General features: G+C 37.6%; 1 protein-coding gene across 1 annotated transcript; it reads right to left on the bottom strand.

Moving 5' to 3' along the window:
* Window positions 1-795: 795 nt before the first annotated feature.
* On the bottom strand, window positions 796-17,632 carry sesn4 (sestrin 4). The gene is made up of 8 exons (XM_081383023.1): window positions 17,399-17,632; window positions 9,874-10,071; window positions 8,635-9,063; window positions 7,242-7,356; window positions 6,907-7,028; window positions 6,032-6,198; window positions 5,653-5,797; window positions 796-3,778 (listed from the first exon to the last, which is right to left on the bottom strand). The coding sequence occupies exons 1-8, from the start codon at window positions 17,462-17,464 to the stop codon at window positions 3,689-3,691; spliced, it is 1,332 nt and encodes a 443-aa protein (XP_081239149.1). The 5' UTR covers window positions 17,465-17,632; the 3' UTR covers window positions 796-3,688.
* Window positions 17,633-21,984: the final 4,352 nt, after the last annotated feature.

The following is a 21,984-nucleotide window of genomic DNA, read 5'->3' as shown; positions in this document are numbered from 1 at the left end:
AATATGCTGGCTCGTAAATTTTATATGTGTAAAGATGATGTTAAAATAGCTCTATTTAGGGCATACTGTACTTCTCTTTATACTGCCCACTTGTGGTGTAGGTATGCAAAAGCTAAAATGAAAAAGCTCCAGGTGGCATTTAATGATGCGCTAAGAATTTTGCTTAAACTCCCAAGGTGGACAAGTGCAAGCCAAATGTTTGTATCTAATAATGTACCTATAGCATGCTGTTTTAAGGAAGTGTATGTATAATTTCATATGTCGGTTGAGTGTTTCAAAAAATAGTATCATAATGGTCTTAAATGATATTATATTAAGTGATACAAGGTATTTTTCCAGTTTCTGGAAGCATTGGAATGAAAGCTTGTGTGTCTTTTAATTTTTGCCTGCTGTTTGTCAAAATTTGTATGTATTTTTCTTTTTCCTTTTATATGGACCCATGAGTCTGAAATAAAGAATAATAATAATATAACATTTTATAGTATCACATTTTTCATTTTAAACGCTCCATTTTATTAATCCAGGAATATTGAATGCTTTATTTGAATTGATCGTGTTATTTTCTCAAAGTGATTGTGAAGGGAGATCTACCACTAGATGGCAGGATTGCAGTTAGCAGTATCAGACGCCATTATTAAAAAAATAATTCCTAAATCATTTGGATGCCGCGGTAACGCTGAAGACATTTCCTTTGATTAAATTATTTGTAACCATAACGCTAGTTTACTGAATCTAGGCTGATAAAGCTTATACACATTCATACTTAAAAACGAAGTAAAAACAAGACACATCAATAATATTGCATATCTTTATAGAAAAAATAATCTTTCACATTTCAAAACTTTTTTTTTTTTTGCTTGGTTTTTCAGTGTCTTTTATTTTTTTCTTTCTTTTTGGTCAGTTTAAATTTTTATAGTTCCTACATTTACGTGGTAAATAAACATTTTGGCAATAGCCAGGCTCGTTCAGTCAGCATCGCTGAGTCGCTGAGGAACCATCCTTAACGTCTTCCAGCTGAGGAGATGGTGGAGACATACTGGAAGTCTCCACGTTTCAGGGATTTGGCAGACTGCCATTCAAGAACAAGCATTTAAGACAGTCCTGCTTAAGGTAAGAATGGCTGTGCTGCAGTTGTATTCTGCTTCTTCTCCTGACAAATGTCTCCGGTTGTCTGTTGCTGTTGGTCAGCCCGGATGATGCACACTCTTGGCTTGTCTTCCATTCTCAGCTAGATTTAATGCAGTTTAATGCCATACTGATGAGCCAAGAGCCAAAAGTCAAAAGGCACAGAGCGTCCAACACAGACTGCGGCTCATGTACTACTTAACACATTTCTGCTGATTTACATATCTTAGTATTAAATCAAAACAGTTCAGAAAAGAGCCAAACTGATACAACAACATCACCCTCCCTCAAAAACAAGGACAAAAGTAATGCAAACGATAAATATTAAAAACACACAAAACCAACCATAGGTGTTGCCCAAGTCATTCTGCCAACTGTAATTAGTTAACCAGAGCGATGAGAGTTGAACACAGTACAGGTATTTGGCCTTGTCAACAAAACTGGACATTGAATATATAGGTTCATGGCATCAGAGGGCTCAACGCCCTGTAACAATGACAGCTGCAACCTCACTTGAAGGGTTTTGTGCAAAAGGTTCAGTGCAAAATAATAATAATAATAATAATTTTGTGCAGGTCAGTTGTGGGAAAGATAGTGATGACAGGCTGACTGCAAACCTTTCTGCATCTTATAGTCCTGTCAGAAGCCTTCATTTGATCTATACCAACGTGTCGACGCTAAAATCACAAATTATAAGCTTATTCTGAGCCCCTTCTTACATACATCACAAGGTGACTTAATTTTTACATGGTAAAATATTTTAAAACAAGTCCTAATTATTGGATATTAATTTCTCGTGAATAAATGTCTACACTGGACAACCAGTGCTTCTCACTAATCGCTGCTCCTTTCAAAATCCATTCAGTGTGTGAATTACTTAGGACCTATTAAAATTGAAGACTTTTAAATGTTTTTTAAACAGTTTTCAAAATTAGCATGCAACATAATTGATTTCAAATACATAATGTGTTAATTTGGCCAATCCGTAAAGAGCAGGTGAAACCGACTTTTTGCCCTAAGAAACTGAGAAAGTCTGAGAACACTACCACGAAGCAAACATACAATTTAAAGTAGTTTAGAAAATGCAATTCCTTTCAAATGCACACTGTAAAGCTGTTTAGATGACTACTGAGATGAATGGGATGAATTATTATGGATCCTATAAAAGTACCAATAATCGTCCTTTATAGCACCCATGCAGAGAGGAAAGCATGTGGAAGATTTCGGAAAAAACATCAATGCTAATCGATGTGGGGTGCGTTTCCCATGCAATGATGTAACTCGCTGCTTAACTAACATAGTACGAAGCATCGTTGAAGAAAACTAGCTGGTCACGACTTTCCCGAAACCATGTTGTCGTAAATTGGTCGTTCAACCACATTGGTAAATGATATCGCGCAGGCGGTGGAGTAATAACTACTTGTAATGAATCTGTTTGAGATCGAATAAATGATAGATGTTTTGCTACAAATCATGGACAAGGCATCTGAGGACTATTTCTCATTTTTCCTAGTTATTTTGCTTCATTTCCAGATTTAATCGTAGGCTCTACTTGCGTAGTAGAGCTCGTACGCACATGCACACTCTTCAATAACAACGCTTTAAATCTTGACAAACTAAAATACGTAAATTACATTATGTATTGTAAATAAAAGATATAGATTGTACTGAATGTTAGCTTGCTTATTTGGCTCAAGATACGGATTTATTGAGTCCACGTCATGCAAACAAGAAACTCTGCTTCTAACCACAGGTGGAGAACTGCAGTTCCAACCACACAACTTTGCGATGCTGTTTGCGAATGTTCGTTAGAACTATGTCTTCGGGAAACACCGACTCGTTGATGCTGAAAACGATGGAACTTGCGACCAAAGTTGGCTAATGATGCTTTTGTGAAACGCACCCCTGAATAAAAGAAATCAGTACTCGGACGACCTGCTGTGTGCTGAACGAAGCCACAGCCGAAAGCTTATTGAGATATTATTTAGATGGATGCTGTCTTAAAAGTGCTCATTAAAAAAGAAAGTTGCAGCCGTTGAACCTTCGTTAAATTTTGCTCTGGTCTCACTATTCTACATTCAAATGAAATATCTGGAAGCCATGTTAAGCAAGCACCTTTGTCCAGTCACTCATTTCCTGTAAACAGTGACCTTTCCAGAATTTGATACCTTGGAAACGGACAGTTCGACACATCTCTCAATTGAATAGCAACAGAAAAAAACAAACAAATGGGAAAATATTAATAACAACAACTACAAGTGAATAAAAAGAATTGCACATTAACCGTCTGGGATAAAGAAAAAAGAAAGAAATTGTACACACACAAAAGAACATCTAACAAATTCACGTAGGAGAAACATGCAAAATGACAGTAGGGGGTGAGCGATTGCTTTGCACTTTTTTTTTCTTTCTTTCTGAAGTTTAGCAAAGAAACTTTTCACAGCAGTACCTTGCGTCACACTGATCAACTCAGAGACAACAAATACAGAGACGGAGAGACAGATCTCTGCTCTTATTTCTTTGCCTTGATTTCCGTTGTACCACGTCCCTCTGTGGTGCTGTCCTATGCGATCATGTATTGGGTGATGGCTCTGAGCGCATACAGCAGCTCCGCCTGCAGACGGGCCTCCATCACTAACAAATTTACATGAACCTAAAACACAAAACCACAGAAAGATTTGCATTAAAACACTATTATAAAATATCATCAAACCATTTAAAGTAGATGATATTATATATATATATATATATATATATATATATATATATATATATATATATAAATAATGCCAAGTCAGCAGCATCTTCATGGCGAGAACAAAGTAAATAACTAAATACATTCAGGTGATACTTTTTTTACATTTTTTATCATCTCAGATGTATTTGACTACAATGTTATCTCAAAGTAAAAACATTGTCCATTTACAATCCAATGTCCAGTAAAGTATGTCTAATGTTCAAACTGAACATAATATGCAATTTGGTGCAGTTGCTGATATTTATATAGTCAAAAAGTAGACGTGAAACGATACATTGTTATATTAAGATACCGCGATATGAAAATGCGATGTAAACTATATGATTCAGGATAGAGTTAGTTTTATCCAAGGCTAAGCTTACTGTATTTATAAGGTATAGCCTAATTAACCCAAAAATGTCAATTCTGTCATCATGTACTCACCTTCATGTCATTTCAAACCTATAAGATTTTTAAAGAGATTTTTTATGAAACCTGAGAGATTTCTGTCCCTCCATTTAAAGTAAATTCCCCTAAAACTTAAAAGATCCAAAAAATGTCAAAGGCATCGTAAAAATAATCAATCGAGTGGTTTAATCCAAATCCAAGTCTTCTGAAGAGACACGATGGCTTTATATGATGAACAGATTTACAATGACGTTCATACTGTAGTAAACACGGACAGTCAAATGCTTGCGTGGCGAGCGAAAACAACATGAGTGAGTAAATGCAGAATTAAAAATTTTTGGATGAACTAACCATTTACAGTTTGGGAATAATCATTTTGACATGCTTTCTTGTGATTAGAACTGTGCACGGATTGTCTGTGAAAGAGATCCAACGAAACCTTCATTGAAAGCGCAAGTACTGTCTGCGTGAGAAAGAAAAAAAAAACATTTACAGAGATTAAGTGACGTTACTACATTAAACTGCTATATATATATATATATATATATATATATATATATATATATATATATATATATATATTGTTGAATGTAATGTAGAATAATGCAATGGGGGAATATTTGTAGGACCTGATAATAAAATAGGCCTAATTATAATATTATTTTAATAATAATAATAATAAAGTAATAATAATGGGGAAAAAACTTAAATTACCACTATCGTATCATGACACGAGTGTATCGTTACACCCCTACATTGAAACGCATAAATTCGTGTCATGATCCGCACAGAGTATAACGTCACGGGTTTCCATCTCTTCCAAATTACAGAGGTTATGGCGTGAACTTGGCGTAAGCTTGTTGTTTTGGCTCAGGAGGAACTATAAAAGGTGGCTGCTGTTTCGGTTGCGGTGCTCTGTGACTGACGTCTGTCTAACTCTGCATAGCACGAAACGCGCTGATGGCGTGTGATGTCTGCGTGAGCAGGGTGCGCGGAGGTATGCGAATACATATGTTGTCAGGCCGATAGGACATTGTACCATTGCATTCGGACCAAATGTTTGGACGGACATTTTATGGTCCTACACCTTCCACAGACAATAATACACATATAGTAAATGCATTTAGACCACTTAACTAAAGTAATTGCAATCAGGATGTGAAGAGACTTTCAACCAACATAACAATAAACGTTTCTGGAACAATCACCCGCCCTATCTTTAACATGATTTAAAAATAAATAAATAATAGTTTCAAAGCAAAGATCATGTTGATCATTTAAAGGCCTTAGAGATTTCCATATTAAATATGATACAGTAGACTTAATAGGGTTAAGCAGATGGTGCTGAAGTGTACGCAGCACAAATTTTGATAGGAAATCACCTTCTCTGAAGCTTTGACAGGGCCCCAGGACAGCGGACATATAGGGGTCTTGCTGGAGTCAGGGTAGCAGGCCACAGCTTTAATGTAAAGTTTCAGTCCACGCTCCAGTAACCGGTTAACTTCCCCATAATCGTAATCATCATATCTGAAGGTAAACATGTCAATGTAAGTGCTTTGTTTTTTTTGTGTGCATTTTTCAGCATGTTCAAGTTGATGAGTCACAAGACAATTTTAATGTAGGAGTGTGTAGTTTAAAGCTAGGCTAGAAATAAACTCTAATTTCATTTCATGTTTCTTTTGCATAAAAAGTGCAAACTAAAACCAAATTGCAAAAGTGTAATAAAAAAATAAAATAAAAAAAGAATTCCGGGAACTGTACCTGATTCCATAGATACAATGAATGTAGTTCCAGATGGCTCGTTTGAGATCGGGACTGTGAGGGAAAGGGAGGGAGGCCACATTGCGGAATCGCTCGTCTAACAAGTGCCCTATATCAGAGTAGAGCCTGTTTACCAACGAAAAACCATGATCCTCCCATGAATAGTCCTGCACAGAAAGACAAATAAATAGTTCATAACATCAACTTTACCACAGAATTTTAAAGATTCCTAAAGGTAATTTCTGTATATAATATTATATATAAATATTATTATAATTTAAAATAACTATTGCAATATAGTTTAAAATATTTTTTATTCATGTGATGCAAAGCTGAATTTTCAGCATCATTCCTCCAGTATTCAGTGTCACATGATCCTTTAGAAATCATTTTAATATGTTGATTTTCAGTGCTGAAAGCAATTGCGCTGCTTAATATTTTTGTGGAAACTATGATAGTTTTTTGGGGATTCTTTGATGAATAGAATAAATAAGAACTCTAGTAATAATATTACTTTTGATCAATTTCATGCATCCTTGCTGAATAAAAGGATTTACTTATTTCTTACTCCAAACATAATAGTGTTAGGATAAAAGTAAGAAAGTAGTAAGTTGGAATAAAACAAACTATATTAACATAAAAAAATGTAACTACAGGAGTTGCATCCAGTTCCCATTCAAATCAAATGTAGGAAGCCTAACAGGCATTTGAGAGGACTTGTCAGTGGCACAAAACCTCCTTTTAAGGTTTTGAGAGTAACGTTAAGTTCTGATAGTCTTAAGAAGGGCGGGTATGAGCTGTATTTCTGACTCTTAGTACCCTTTCATGCTACTACTTTTGGTAGCTGACACCCAATGCAAACTCTCCGTCCCCACCTGCACCCGGAATACTTGGAAATGGTCCTCCTCCCGTCTGGCAAATTCCTGGTAGCCGAATTCTGGATCTGTGACGAAGCGAGAGGGGTCTGCAGAGAACATTGCCTCCTCCTCCTCCACATCTAATATGGAGTTGCATTTGAGAAAGAGAAAGGCAGGTTACGAAAGAGGGTCCATGAGAGAGAGAGAGAGAGATATACACACAAGAAAATGCGCTTGTGTAAAAATAACTCGAAACATTCGTCCTAATCCAAAATTACGCTTCCTGTTTACAGCAGCGTTGGGAAACATGGTTACACAACACACTGTCTTTAAACTGGTGAACAACATCTTACCAGAATGTAGGAGTGTCTGTGAATGAAGTCGGTCTCCTTTTCTTTCCTTGATCTCCTCCTGTGATTTCTGAATTTGTTCTAGAAGGCAAGCAACTTCACAGCTGGAGTCTAGAGACTGCAAAAAAACCAGACCACTTTTAACAATAAGACATTCTGGTTTTGCCAAAATTTCAACTGACTTCACAATGCTTGCACACTGCCGTACTAGGGTTGTCAAAAATATTGTTACTTAAGAATCATGCTGATAGTTAAAAGTAAGTAATGCAGTATTTCTACAGTGTTGATAGTGCCAATTCAAAGTATCCAAATGGTATGTCCATGATCAAGCCAGCCACGATCAAAATATGTGTGTGCCTATTGTGAATATCAGAAAATGAGTAGAAAGATCGTACTTGTGCTGTATGAATGTTTGTAGAATTCAGTTTTTGTAGTTTTTTTGTAATATAACTGAAGTAGTCTCTTGTCCTCAACAATTTATTTGATCAAAGATACAGTAAAAACAGTAATATTGTAAAATATTACAATAATAAAAAAACATGCTGATTTGCTGCTCAAGTAACATTTTTTTACATTTCTGAATGTTTACCTGAATACTGACACTACAGTTAAATACAAAAATGTTCCACTGTTTACTTCATTTGCATCAGTGATATATTGCTTTAAAGGAGAACTCCGGTCAATTTTAACATTGAGCTCATTTTTTTGTACATTTGGAGTGCTGTCAATACAGAGAACAACGACAAAAATCGGTGTTGCCTACACCGAGTTATTCTATTTTTAAAATTTGCACCCTGTTGACTTCAATGGGGCAAGTTTTAAACCTGCTTTTAGCCTCTTAACATCCTTGATGTGTCATTACAAGTGCACAGCTAATGTGAGTGATTCCTTCAGAGTGAACACGAGTGAATCTGACTGCAGTAGATGTGAAAGAAATGGATAAAAATTATGTTATTTAAGCCAGCGCAAATACCTGTATTTACATCCTGTTTTCGGTTGAAGTCCAAAGTAGTCGATTGTCAAGTTCACGCGCATAGGTTTAGTTACCTATGATTACGCGCGTGAACTCGGCAATCGACTACTTTGGACTTCAACCGAAAACAGGATGTAAATACAGGTATTTGTTCTCTGTATTGACAGCACTCCAAATTGACAAAAAAATTAGCTCAATGTTAAAATTGACCGGAGTTCTCCTTTAATTGAATAATATTAACAAATTAAAAGTGCTCAGTGGTGTATTAATGGTTGAAGAACTTTTTTTGATATTGTGACGACTCTATGCTGCATATTTTATCTGCTTTTTGTTATTTACCAGCTTCTTCAAAACCCGAACAAAACTAATTCAGAGTCAAAACATCTTTTATCAACTAAAACTGTTGTGAATGATCATTTATACCCTTCGGCGTGATGCCTTCTCTGTGGGTCCGGCACGGGGCGGTGATAAGGCCGTGTTGCCGTTGGCAGCGTCACAGAGACAGTAACCAGGGGGCGTGCCGTGATGCACTCTGGGAGTGGGAGTGCCATCAGAGTCAGAACCAGAACCAAAAACAAAACTGCAAAGGGAGTGACAGTGGGCCAGCAGAACCACTGCCTGAACGAGCTCAGCCAGAGACCAGCACTGCTCTCCCGTCTTGAGCAGAGCCTGTATGTGCGAGCGTGCCGTGAGCCAAGGCTGATGGGCCAGGACCTTGTTGATGTGGTCAAGGTGCTGTAGACGTGGGGGTGCAGCCTCCAGCCCCTGAAGCCATAATGGGTCTCCACCCACACGCAGAAACTGAGCTGAGTGCAGAGACACCAGGTACCTACAGTGATGCCGTGCTGCAGCCTGAAACACAAATATGGGTCTTCAAATAAAAGCAATAAAATCGAGATATTACTTGAGCCTGTGATCAACTGTAGAGCACGTGCAAGTAGGGATGGGCAGTATGATAACATATTTATCGTGGAAACAACAATATAAAACCTATCGTTAGAAGTTTCGCTATATCGTTAATATTGCGGTATGCAAATATGTCCACGTAGCACAGTACTACTTAAAGTTCTTGACACTTTAGAGTGATAAAGAAACATGTATGAATGAGAATAGCACATGCAAGAGTGCAATAGGCCGTGAAATAAAGAGATCAATGCGGTGATCGCACTGACAGACACATCCAAAGCACACGCATAAAATGACGCCTTTCTCAGACAGCATGCGATCTCGAATTCAGTTCTTTTTCGCAGCTTATTGCGCTTAAATGGTCAAATACACATATTATGTCAGAATGCCCATCGTGTGGAGAATTCAGACTATTCATGTAAGTGAATTAGAAGTTGTGTCTTATAACATAAACAGTTGGGTGAAAACCGGATGCGTGTCAGTATATTATATCTGTACATTAGGTCTTAAAGTAACAGTAGCCTAATATTCCTGCTGCCATCTGTGTCATTAATGTTAATCAAACAACAACAATAAACTTTATTTTTACATTTGATTTAATTTCTGTAGCATTTCTTTCTACGTTAAATAAACATTATGTACAAGTTCTATTGTATTTGTCCCATTGTCTCAAAATTTGAAACAAATTTGTGAAATAAAATTTCTCGTAATGTGAAATAAGACTTTGGCCATAATGCCTGATCATTCTGTTCTTACCATGATGGCAATGTAGTGGCGGTAGGGCAGGGGCAATGGGCCATCCATATAGAGGATGTAGTGCTGTGTGCGCAGGAAACTCTCCAGGTATTGTGGGTGAGAGGCCATCTGCTGAGACACCGTGTCCAGACGCCCCCTGTTGGCCAGAGCCTTCATACACAAGAGAGAAGCACGGTCTTTCTCAGAGTTCACCATCACCTGCCAGAATAAAAAATAAAAAAACAGAAATTTACATACAAAGGGAAGGTAAAAAGAGCATTTAGTGAATGAAAAATACCTATTCAGTGCAGTTTTTGTGTGTAAAATTTGTTAATCTCAAAGGTTAATCTCAATCCTTGAAATATTCCTCAAACAGTTTCCCAAAAAAAAAAAAAAAAAAAAAAAAAAAAAACACGAGTAAAGGAATATTAGCAAACAAACACTGCTTCTGCCACGGGTTCTGTGGGTTTCGAGGGACAGCAATAGACATTCCACACTTAGTTCCTCCTTTAGTATACAGACTAGACAGACGTCTGTCGACCTCAATCTCCCACTTTCACGCCCCAAGATGCTTAAAATACATCCAGATGATAAAAACAGCAACTGGACACCATACCCATGGATAACCACAGACATAACTTGAGATCTATGGCTCAATCATCCATATTTAGCATATGGAGTCTAATTTACATAATTAAGACACCTTGTGGAAAGAATATCGATGTGAATATAGCAAATATAATCCCTTGATGCCATTGTTTAATCGGTGTTGAGCAGATCTGCTGACTCATGTCTTCATGCTCTTAAATGCTGACTGTGAAGGCCAATCGAGGCCTTGTTCCTCTGCCTTTGCCCTGCTTTGTGTTTGACTGTGGGATTATGGAAATCCTGCCTACTCCCCTCCTGTTTCTGCGACTCACAGAGAGAGAGAGAGAGAGAGAGAGAGAGAGAGAGAGAGAGAGAGAGAGAGAGAGAGAGAGAGAGAGAGAGAGAGAGAGAGAGAGAGAGAGAGAGAGAGAGAGAGAGAGAGAGAGAGAGAGAGAGAGAGAGAGAGAGAGAGAGAGAGAGAGAGAGAGAGAGAGAGAGAGAGAGAGAGAGAGAGAGAGAGAGAGAGAGAGAGAGAGAGAGAGAGAGAGAGAGAGAGAGAGAGAATACTGAATAATAATCGTTCACTAATATTAAGAAACAGCTTTTTTTTTTTTTCTGGTGGTGGGGAAAACTATGAACCAATTAATATCAATTTCACAATTCCACACAGAAATACGTCACATTATGGAAGTTCAACATTTCGAAAGTGCATTTTGACACAATAACAGCTCTGTGGAAATGCTAGATTTTTGATTAACTAAGCAGTGAAACTACATTGGGTCTAGGCTAAGGCTGCACAACATGTGCAAAAACACTTTTTTTTTCTATCACTATTATTTTCTATTATCGTTATTATAACTAATGTATGATAAGTACATTTTACAATAAAACAGTGATATGTCTGACATTATATTCAAGATAAATTGAACTCATTTAGGCAGTTTGTCCTGAAGACCTTTCAGTTTCAATGTGAATTTGACAATAGCTTTTCTCAAACGAAAAGGTGAAATGCTCAGAGCTGCTCTGGAGATGATGAAGTCCACATACAGTGAAGACGGCAAACCCTGAAAAGAACCACGACAAAACTGAGCCGCTCATTCACAAAGAGACAGACAGAAAATGCAGAACTTTTTGTCACATGCACCTAATCGTCCAGATGTGGGCTAGTTATCATTGCTAGTGCGTGATATGAGATCAGTTCTAGTGTTCGACTGTCCGTACTGGCAGCAGTTATTCCTTCGAGTAAAACGTTGCTCCATGGGTCTAGCTGGAGTTCGGTTACACTTTCTGGGGGGAGAGAAGATGAGCTCGGACAGAATGCAAACATGAACGTGGTCACGTATTGAATGAAATCTTGATATCTATGGGGGACAACTGAGGGTCATGGCCAAAAAAGCCCTGGGCCATCAACCCTTCCTGACACTACTGAAGATTCACTGATAGCAATCTTAACATTTTCGTCAAGCGTTTTCACTTGAATAATAACAACATGTTCACTTTGCGCCCTCACAAACCGATGGGGCCTTTAAAATCTGGACTGTCAACAGAATCTGTATGATGATGAGGATTTTATTTCTTTTGAACAACATTCACATTTCTTTAGATATTTGCAATAATGTAGTAGTCTTATATCATGCTAAAAAACATATCCATTACCACCACCTAGGCCTTTAGAAACTGTACTAGAACTCAAACCACATGCTGAGAAGATTATTGAAACAGTGTATTCAATACTGAATTCAGATTACCAAGATTTCATGACCTTATTGAAAAAACATTGGAAAGATACGCTTGAATTGCAAATGAGTCGTCTTGGCAAGACGCTTTAGAAAGGATACATTCTTAAGTATGCGTCACACAATCATTCAGCCCAAAAAAAGTTTATAAATTGCACTGGTCTAAGATGAAGCTGGCCAAAATGTACAACAAAAGTAGATGCAATATGTGATGGGTTCAGAACAGAACAAGTCAGTCTTTCACATATGTTTTGGTCATGCTCAAAACGTACAACCTTTCAAAAACAAAGAATTGATATTATTGCACACCTGCTCACTTTCTTCAGTGTTGATTGTGAGGGAAAGTGTGTGGGTAATAAATTATGTTAGGACTACAGATTGGCCTTCCCTTCCCAGCTCTTCATACAGCGGCTGGCAGAAAGGAGAGGGTTATAAATAGTTCTGGAGGACAGCTGAGATAGCACTTGCATAGATAAGATAGAAATGCCATTCCTGCGCAAGGGACACCACGAAGAAACAAAGATCCCAGCGTTTGCACGAGATATAGGCTAGTAAACATCTCTCCAGACAGGTTCTTAGAGTAAACATTCTTGAACTTAAACACTAGAATAAACCTTCAGTCAATATTTGTGTCTTAACCCAATTTAAAGTGCATTTTTATTGAAATGAAGTTCTGCATTGTGGTGCAAACTGTGGTTTGTTCTCTATTTGGAAAATGTGTCAGCCTAACCTGTTTACTGAGGTATTTGAATGACTGAAGCTCAATATTTAATATTATGACCATTTAAAAAAAGACACTAAAGCTGGTTGATGACAGATTTTGAGAGGCACAATGATGAAACAGGAACAAAGACACTCTTCTTCGATCAAAGAAAAATATCTGTGTCAAGTCAGTGTTGAAAGTACGATATGTTTCTGTCTGAGAAAAGGTGTCTTGTCATTCAACAGAGTCAAGGTCACCATGGACTAACATTACAGTTACCTAGAAAGTCAGGCATTTTGATACATGTTCCAGATCAAGAGTCTATCAAGGCCTATTTTTATATAACATCCATACATTTGTTGTGTCCAAAATAACACACTATACACTATACCTTCAAGTGAATTAACTTTATAAGGTTATGTTGTCATCAGTCTGATCGACCCTCCACCTCCGGTACGCAAGGAAAACTGTGGCAGATGAGTGTACCAAGTTTTCAACATTTCACACTTCGTTTTTTCAGTTAATTAAGTGCATCATCCAGGCATTTAATGTTTAATTTTCAGTATGAACACACTATTCATACTACAAAAATGGCAGAAAATAGTACTACATAACATTGGGATGCACCTTTTGTTTAGATACTGTAAAGTGCACTAAGTTTTAAGACGAATGAAGTGAAAATATGGTCAACTAAGGACCATATTGGCAATATAGCACAAGACACAGAGACAAGTCATTTAAATGGGATTAAGATGTTGAAGTCAGCTTCAAACAACGAATCAAACACTAGTATCCATTGGGACGCACTTTCCCTTGTAAACAGATCACATGTCTCAGAGTCTGTTCGAATGCCCAAAACTTTTCAGCGGTGACCCAGAAAAACAGGCAACTGCAAATACAGACATATTCAACATGGTTCAATACAGAGTGTTAGTTTCATAGCCTGTATCGGCAGCTTCACAAAAATCACAAGGGGAGTCTCTATACCTGGAACGAGACAAAACAATTTGCAATTAACTACTAATGAAACTTCAGAGGGAAATTAGAGACTAATGCAAGTCAGATGAGAGGCTGAAAGACGCTCACACACCCACACAGATGCGGCTCAACGAAACGCTGCAGCAGATGCTGTCAACTGAGGAGTTTTTTATACCAAAACTGCGATCAACAAAGGTTAAACTTGATATTTAGAGTATACAGTTCAGAAATAACGCCTTCCCAGTTCATGGTCATCTGTGTAGGGCTATTTTGAAACTTGGGGTGATTTTTGTCAATACAGTATGCCTCATTAGCACCAGTAACATGCACCGACATGTCTTTACCAACAGTCAACACGAAACAGGAAGTCAGTCTCATATCCTCTTAGTGAGTCGCTCAAATTCATCTGAAATGTTATTTATTGGGTAAAAAAAGTGGCACTCTCAGCCATCATAATTCCTGTTTCTGTGATAATAATGATGTATGGTCTTTACATAATAAATCAATTATTTGTTAGATAAAAACAAGTTAATGTGCTAAGGAAAGCAGAATCTATGTTTTACAGAAAAAAAAAAGGAGTGCATGATCACTCCATGAACAAACAAAACAGCGTTTAGATTTGAATAAATTTGCATGTACCCTTGCATTGAGATTTGAATGAGTTCATGTGCTTATTCTAGCAGGTCAAAAGGTCTAAATACCACACAAAAAAAAAAAAAAAAAGTTTTGTAATAGGGGAATAGAGAGCTAAAAGGGAAAGTCCACTCAAAAATGAATAAGTACTAATGAAATTGTTATGGCTTTTTCTTCTGTGGAACATAAAAGACATTCTGAGAAATGAATTCGATTTTTTGCAAACTATGGTCACCAAAACAGTTTGGTTACAAACATACTTCGAAAGATCTTCTTTTGTGTTCCACAGAAGAAAAAGTCATACAGGTTTGGTTTGGAACAGCATGAGGGAGGGTAAATGATGACAGATTATTTGGGTGAATTATCTCTTTAAATGTGCAACATCTTGTCATTCACTAAACCAAAATAACCAAGACAGCAGACATAGTGAAAACAGATAAATATAAGCCTACTGCGCGTCTTTTGTCATTTGAGTACTGTCTAAACATGAGGCTCTAAATGGCGGGGGGCTTCAGTTCAGGGCCTGAGTCCAGAATAAGAGCAAGATGCGATATTTAATCTGCATTCTCAGAAGGCCTGGAGGGCTCCATCCTTGACACGCGCAAATGTCCCAACTGCAGTTGCACAAACCCCATCGCTCTGCTGCCTCTCTACAAAGGAAACACTATTTTGGCCTGCCAACCTGGAAGCCAGGAAGAACAAAACAGCCAGCTGCACCTCACTGGGTGTTGGACTGAAACAAGCCCTGCAGCAAACACACACACACACACACACACACACACACACACACACACACACACACACACACACACACACACACACACACACACACACACACACACACACACACACAGTAACACACAAACAGACAAACAAGGCAAGCCACATATGGAAGCAGTCAGACAACCAGGAAGACTGACATTTACATAAAGAGACGGTGACATATATTGAGCAGCTTGCACATGACTGTCAGTGAAGTGAAGGCAGATTATTGATGAATCACATTTCTGTTTGGAAAGTCCAAGCTTTGGTCTGCCGGTTGAAATCGCTTAATTACGTTATTTTGCCAGCGTTGTGTTTTTCATATCCAGAAGTGAATCATGGTGTCAGTTATTCCTCTTATTTTTATCCCCTTCCTCCTACGCAAACTGCATAACAGATTACTATTGCATTACAATGTTTTTCAACTAATTTTACCATAATGTTCTGACAAGGTCATAATAGATATATACATATATATTTTAAAGATGCTCTTTATGTGAAAAACATCAGGGGAGATTTGAAACACATACTGTGCCATTAAAACACTTCTCACCTACAGATATTTTTCCTGAAGTGTGTCTCTTACAAAAGGACTAGTGGTTAAGTTAGTTGAAGGGAAAAGGGAACGAGTTTATGATGTTAACAATCCAAGTACAAGCTAGGGGGATTTTTATGGGCTGGCAAATGAAGAGCATATTTCTGAGAAATGATTAAATGACACATTCCTCTATTGTTCTCCTGTATGCGGAACAGCGCCGTCACAACAGCGGCACCCTCAGGTTGCAGAGGGTAGTGCACGCGATTGAGGAGAAAAACAACTTTGATTGGCAGTACATCAGCATCACATCGCATAAATGGAGAAAGAGAAAACACTCACACTTCCCAAAACCAAATAGTCAAGCATGATGAAATGGTAATACAAGTTACATCTTCCCTTAGAGTCGTGCAGATTGTCGTGTCACGTCTTTTGTGGTTGTAACTACAAAGGACTTTGTGTCCGCGCGACATGAACTGCGAAAAAACACTAACGGCCGCGCTACAGACAAATTACAGATTTTCATTTTCACAAATGCTTATACACAAGCTTTGACAGGATGATAAAGCATGCAGTTAAACATTAAAACTCAATACCAGAGGACAAAAAAGAAAACCGAAAATTACTAAATCGATTGTCTTCATGTATGAAACAACAAGAGATTCGCCTTTTAAATCATTCAACAAATGGCCCAGACATGACGGAGAGAGTCAAACCCACAAAACTTCAATATGCCAGCATAAAAGCTTATTGTCATGTAGGTTTACATCATTTCTTGAAATCCATAACCATGACTTAATCTGCACCAAAGGCTCCCAAGATTGTTCCAGACTGCAGTCTTAATTCCCCAAGAAGCTTAAATGTAGAATATCTCCAGCATTAACAGCAAAACCTCAGGTTTTTCAAATGCACATTGCACACTTTTACGAGTAGCCTAGTCCAAATAATAGTTGCAATATGAAACAATGGTCATCTGAACTGAGCATATGCGCGATAAAAGGGGATTATAAATGCAAAAGGACTTGCACAGCTTCTTTTTTATTACATAAAACGCAAAATAGGCGACAAAACAATGTCAGAGGATCAGTATTGTTAAGCGAGCAGACTTTGGTTACAGATGAATGGCAGGGCAGCACAAACGTCCTCAAAGTCAGATTAACTGTAAAACTGCAGCTTTACACCGTGTAAGCACTTTGGTCTTGTCATAAATCAACTTTATTTCAGGAACAATGAATAAATAACACAATGAATTAGCGTTTAAATCTCGAAGTGAATAGTTACTGGTTGAAAAGTAGCGATCAGAAGAACAAAACCGACAGAAGAAAGAAAGACATCTTGATCCTGCAAATATGTGACTCATGACATTCATGTACGCTTAAAAATAACGGATAATATTTATGGCGATGAGTCTTTTCTGTCAAAGAGGGTCTTTTGAATATGTATGCAATTTAAAATGATGACATAAGTAACTTAACGTTATGCGATTGAGGAGCGTTTTGAACATGAATGAATGAACGATAACTTGCTAAGTAGATGAACTGTCAACTTTGAAACTTCCTAGCAAGAGTCTAGGTTTACAGACAATATCTTCACTTCAGTGATATATGTTACCTGATTTTGGACAAACTGACACTGGGTTCCAATGCGATAATCCATGATTTTCGTGCAGATGATCATTTTCCTCCCTGTAAGTGCATGAATGCGGCTCCTCTGGCTTTCTTGGTTCTTCTCACCGACTCGCTAACAAAGGCCAAGCCGCTATGAGAGCTACATGTCCGGACATACAGCTGCAGTATCAATGGGTGAAAAAAAAGCTGTTGACAGACACGTCCAGTGATGTTGTCCAATCAGAGAGTTGGGAAGGTGGGTCTAAGAGTGGAGCGATGGCCAATCAACTTTCAGTACTGGATTTTGTGTGCGTGTGACGGCTGCGTTTGTCCGAAATGCGAGCCAATGAGCGCTGTCATGTGGTGGAAAACTACCTGTCTGTCAAGCACGTAAGCCCGCCCACTTTCATGACGCAATGCAGCCTGACAACTGATTACAATATCGCACTGTCTGTGAATAACTTATATCTTGTTGTGAATTCATTATTTGGCCGTTATTTCTCTGGATCAAAACTGTAATAGACATACATAGTCAACATACAACATCATAGTCGTACTGCTCAAGAGAAAGTGTTTAATTCAAATCATTTGAAGCTCTACATTCTGTGAAGTCGGTATGAAATGGAAGTTGAGTCTCTTCCCTGCTGTGACGTATATAGGCTACCAGTGAAACTGTTTCTCGAACAAGAAAAATATAGCGGGATTTAATTTGTCCATTGGGAATCGATTGGATTATTGGATCTTTGTGGTTCATGTGACGTGAGTGACAGGTTGTCCAGCCCTCGCGCCAGTAAACACGTCATCAAAACACGTTTCAATATATTTTTTAAAATAGAAATCATTTATGGTTCCTATTTTCTTCTCTTCTCTCACAGCTATAAAGGCTTTTTATTTATTTATTTTACTTTGTAACAACTGAAATATGCTTAGTCATGCATTTCGAAAAGCTCAATCAGATAATATTCGACTGGAAATTGGACCATAATACACAAGGAGACTGTACAATTCATGGAGTTGGTGAATACAGTGATACAGCAGGCCCGTCAATTAACTCATGAGGTCTAGGACAAACTTCTATAGGTGTGACCATACTCTGTCACATTTATGTAGAGATCATTTAAGGCAACACTATTATGATATATAGTGGAGGCTGTTTAAGTGAAGTTGAGTCATCTGTTTCATTTGCCTTATTACAGAGTCTCATTACAAATATGACAAAAGTGCTTATTCAGCATGCCATGTCCTCTATTTCCGTTCACCTCAAGTCAGAGTGATCTTAACAAAAGCCTTTGGGCTCTCATTGTCTGGACACAATCCATCATCTCTCCTACTACATGTGAATAGGCTCTTGTTTTGGTAAAGGTCTTAGTATTTGGAATACAGTCAAATTTATGCCGTTAAACTAAGATGATTTCTTTTTACTTTGGATAAAAACATGTGATACCTGCAGATTAGATCCTACAATGGAAGTGCATCAGACCTGACCCCAGACACTGAAAATGTCATCTCATTCTTTTTTATTGATATTTGTAAAATGAGCATTGCAATCTTGCAATAAGATATGTTTTACCATGTTTGTCTTAAGGGGGGTGGAAGGGTGAAATATCAACAAATATTTTAGTTTTTATCACTGTTTGATTGTCTGAGCAAAATGTAACAAATGGTACAGAATGTTTTCTGATGCTGTAAAAGAGTTTTCTAACATGCCATTTACTCAAGTATGTGTCTATGGTAATTACAATTACATTTTAAATCTCTTAAAAATGTAGGGCCACATGTCTGAAGAGCAGTAAAACATTTGTGTAATATCAAATGCACTACTTCTTTGCTGTGTCTATGTTAAAGCACACTGCACAAATCACATTTTGTTTTAATCAAAGTACATTCTCCTAAATGGTGCACTGTAAACTAATACAAGCCTCTTTTACTCTATCTCAAGCAGAACAACCAGTCGATTCAGCTGCCTCACTCTTCTGGATCCCTCAAAAGTGCCAGTTACTGCATCATAAGTACTGAGGGTGACCCAGAGTGCAGCGAATGCTTAAAAAACAAGACCCTCTGTCCCACAAGGAGAAGGGACTTGTGTTACTGTGTTAACAGTGAATAGCAGATTTTTGAAAAGACAGAAACTCACAATGGCACAAATTGATGCAAAAAACAATATTTACAAATGTATTTACAATTAATTAAAATATACTAATTATCATGAAAATGAAAGGCAAGAAATAAAAATAAAAAACAGTTTTTTTATGATTATTTTTTTATAAATATGGCCCAGGGAGAGGATTCTGAAATTACAAATAAGAAACATTGAAAATAAGGTGTCCGTAAAAACTATGCAACGAATAAACAAATAAAGTTCTTTCTAAAGATTCTGGTAAATAAATAATAATAATAATAATAATAATAATAATAAAGTAAAACATCTAAAATGGCATGTTTAATATATTAGGATGCTTTTCCCCCCCACTGCTAGTCATTTTATGACTTTCTTCAAAGTACAGCCACAAGGGGGCAATTTATACAAGTTTACTTTGAAAAGTTGAGCTCATTACAATATACTTATCTTTTATACCATTTATCTTTTATACCAGCCTCCTCCACAAACATCTCATAAAAACTGTTTACACACGCACACAGGAATGCTGGCTGATATCTAATTATGAGAACTTAAATGTACAAAAGAAGCCCAATGAAACTCTACATGGTTGTTCACACAAGGGGAAGTGAGGCATTACGTATTGAGCACAGGCAAGACAGCTGCAACCTTCACTTTGAAATATAGGCCAGTAAGGCAGTTTCAGTTCAGCATTGTCAATCACATTCAATCTCATCACACATTATGACTATCCTTTATATGCACCTTCCAGAATAACTGACATTTCCAAATTTCACAACCAGGGCTTTAAAAAAAAAAAAAAAAAGCCAGGAGGTATATGTGCGGTACAACATCAGGGAAGGATGTCACAAAAGATTATAATGGCCACAGACGGTAAAACCGCTAACTGGCATTTCACCCACTCGTTCCTGTCTAATGGCTGCATTCCGCCCACATTGTGCTCTGGTGAAATGCTGAAAAGGAAAAATCTATGTGCTGAGTAACACATCATAAAGTTCCTTGCACCTGCAGGGCCTACGTACGTTTTGCTGAAAGTCTGCAGCTGCATGGATGAGAGAGACAGACAAGATACTCATCTTGAATTATATTTCAAGATATCATCATGCCTCTGGCATAAAACTTATTGCAAAAATACAGTTTACACCCACTCCGTCAGCATTCAGACAGGTTGATTGCTTACCAAATATAGATACAAGCATTAAAGTTTGTGCAGTAACTAACTACACACACCAACCCATAAATATTCCCTCTTAGATTCTCTCTCAATTTGTACCCAGCTGGGAAAAGCTTGGTAACAAACAGGTATTCATACTAACCAATCACAGGCAAGACGATGACCTCATCTGTTGCTTAATTGCAAGGGGCCAGTGGAAAATTCCAATATTTTTTAAAAAAGAAAACAGAGAAATAAGGACAGAAAGAAAGACAGATACAGTGTATATATATATATATATATATATATTCAGGTTAATTGGGACACTTTTTGCCATTGATATGACTGGAAAAAAGTGTCCCAATCAACCTGAATTCACCATATATATATATATATATATATATATATATATATTGAAAATAATATATACACACATAAATTCCTTCCCTTCCCTTTCATCTTCCAGCAGAAGGATGTACCTGAGTTTAGTCAATATAGTAACTTTGAATCTCCTTATGAAAAAATTCAAAGTAATACAGCACGTATGATGAACACATCTGTATTTGAATAAATTAAACTGAGACTTAACATTAAAAAAGAGCATGAAGACTGAAGTGATGGTGTTTTCTCAGTTCCTGCTCTTCCTGTCCCCTGTGTGGCGCTGGACTTCATCATTTACATGCGTCATCACTTACATGCGTAACTTTCTTGCGCTTTTTAGTCTTCACAGCCACATGAAAACAACACACAAGATTAGATTATTAAGTTATATTACCAGTTGTTTTACAGATATGTCTGTGTAGTGAATATCTGGCCACAGTAAATTTTACAAGATTTTTTTAAACAGTGCAGCTAAATACTGAATTTCAAGCTGAATAATACAAAATCGAGGTGACAGCAGGTGAACAAATATGAGAGAACGGTGAAGCTCAGATGTGGCTCTAAAATACTCACGGTTTTAAGCAGTGGTTGAGAATTGATTTCCATTGATTTAGCCATAAGAGCCTCCACAACTCGAAGCTGCTTCAGACGAGTTTTCTCAAGATTGTCAATCTGAGTCTGCAGAGTCTCTGGAATTACACACACATTAACAAACAACAGTAGCCTAGAAATCTAGACGCACCCTAGCGGCAGCAAAATGTGTTTTGCAGCCAGGGCAGTCTAGCAACTCTCCATTGACTTTCGAGCTGCAAAAACCTAAATTGGGTCAGGCCAATCACGTTGTGTATAGAGTAGGCAGGGCGGGCTTAACATAATGACGACAGAGTTGCGACGGTTACCTGCCAGCTGCCACTTGAAAACAAAGAATGACGGAGCT

This window comes from Scardinius erythrophthalmus, assembly GCF_964197995.2.
Source record: "Scardinius erythrophthalmus genome assembly, chromosome: 13".
NCBI classification, from domain to species: Eukaryota; Metazoa; Chordata; class Actinopteri; order Cypriniformes; family Leuciscidae; genus Scardinius; species Scardinius erythrophthalmus.
Note: the sequence above shows the minus strand (reverse complement) of the source record. Positions and strands in the feature narration are given on the sequence as shown.

Excerpts from the sequence above, each read along its gene's own strand:
- sesn4 (XM_081383023.1), bottom strand. The coding sequence starts at position 17,464 with ATGATCATCTGCACGAAAATCATGGATTATCGCATTGGAACCCAGTGT. Across the intron at positions 9,064-9,873 it reads GCCACTACATTGCCATCATG|GCTGCAGCACGGCATCACTG; the intron begins GTAAGAACAGAA and ends TTTGTGTTTCAG. Across the intron at positions 5,798-6,031 it reads CATTGTATCTATGGAATCAG|ATATGATGATTACGATTATG; the intron begins GTACAGTTCCCG and ends GTTTACCTTCAG.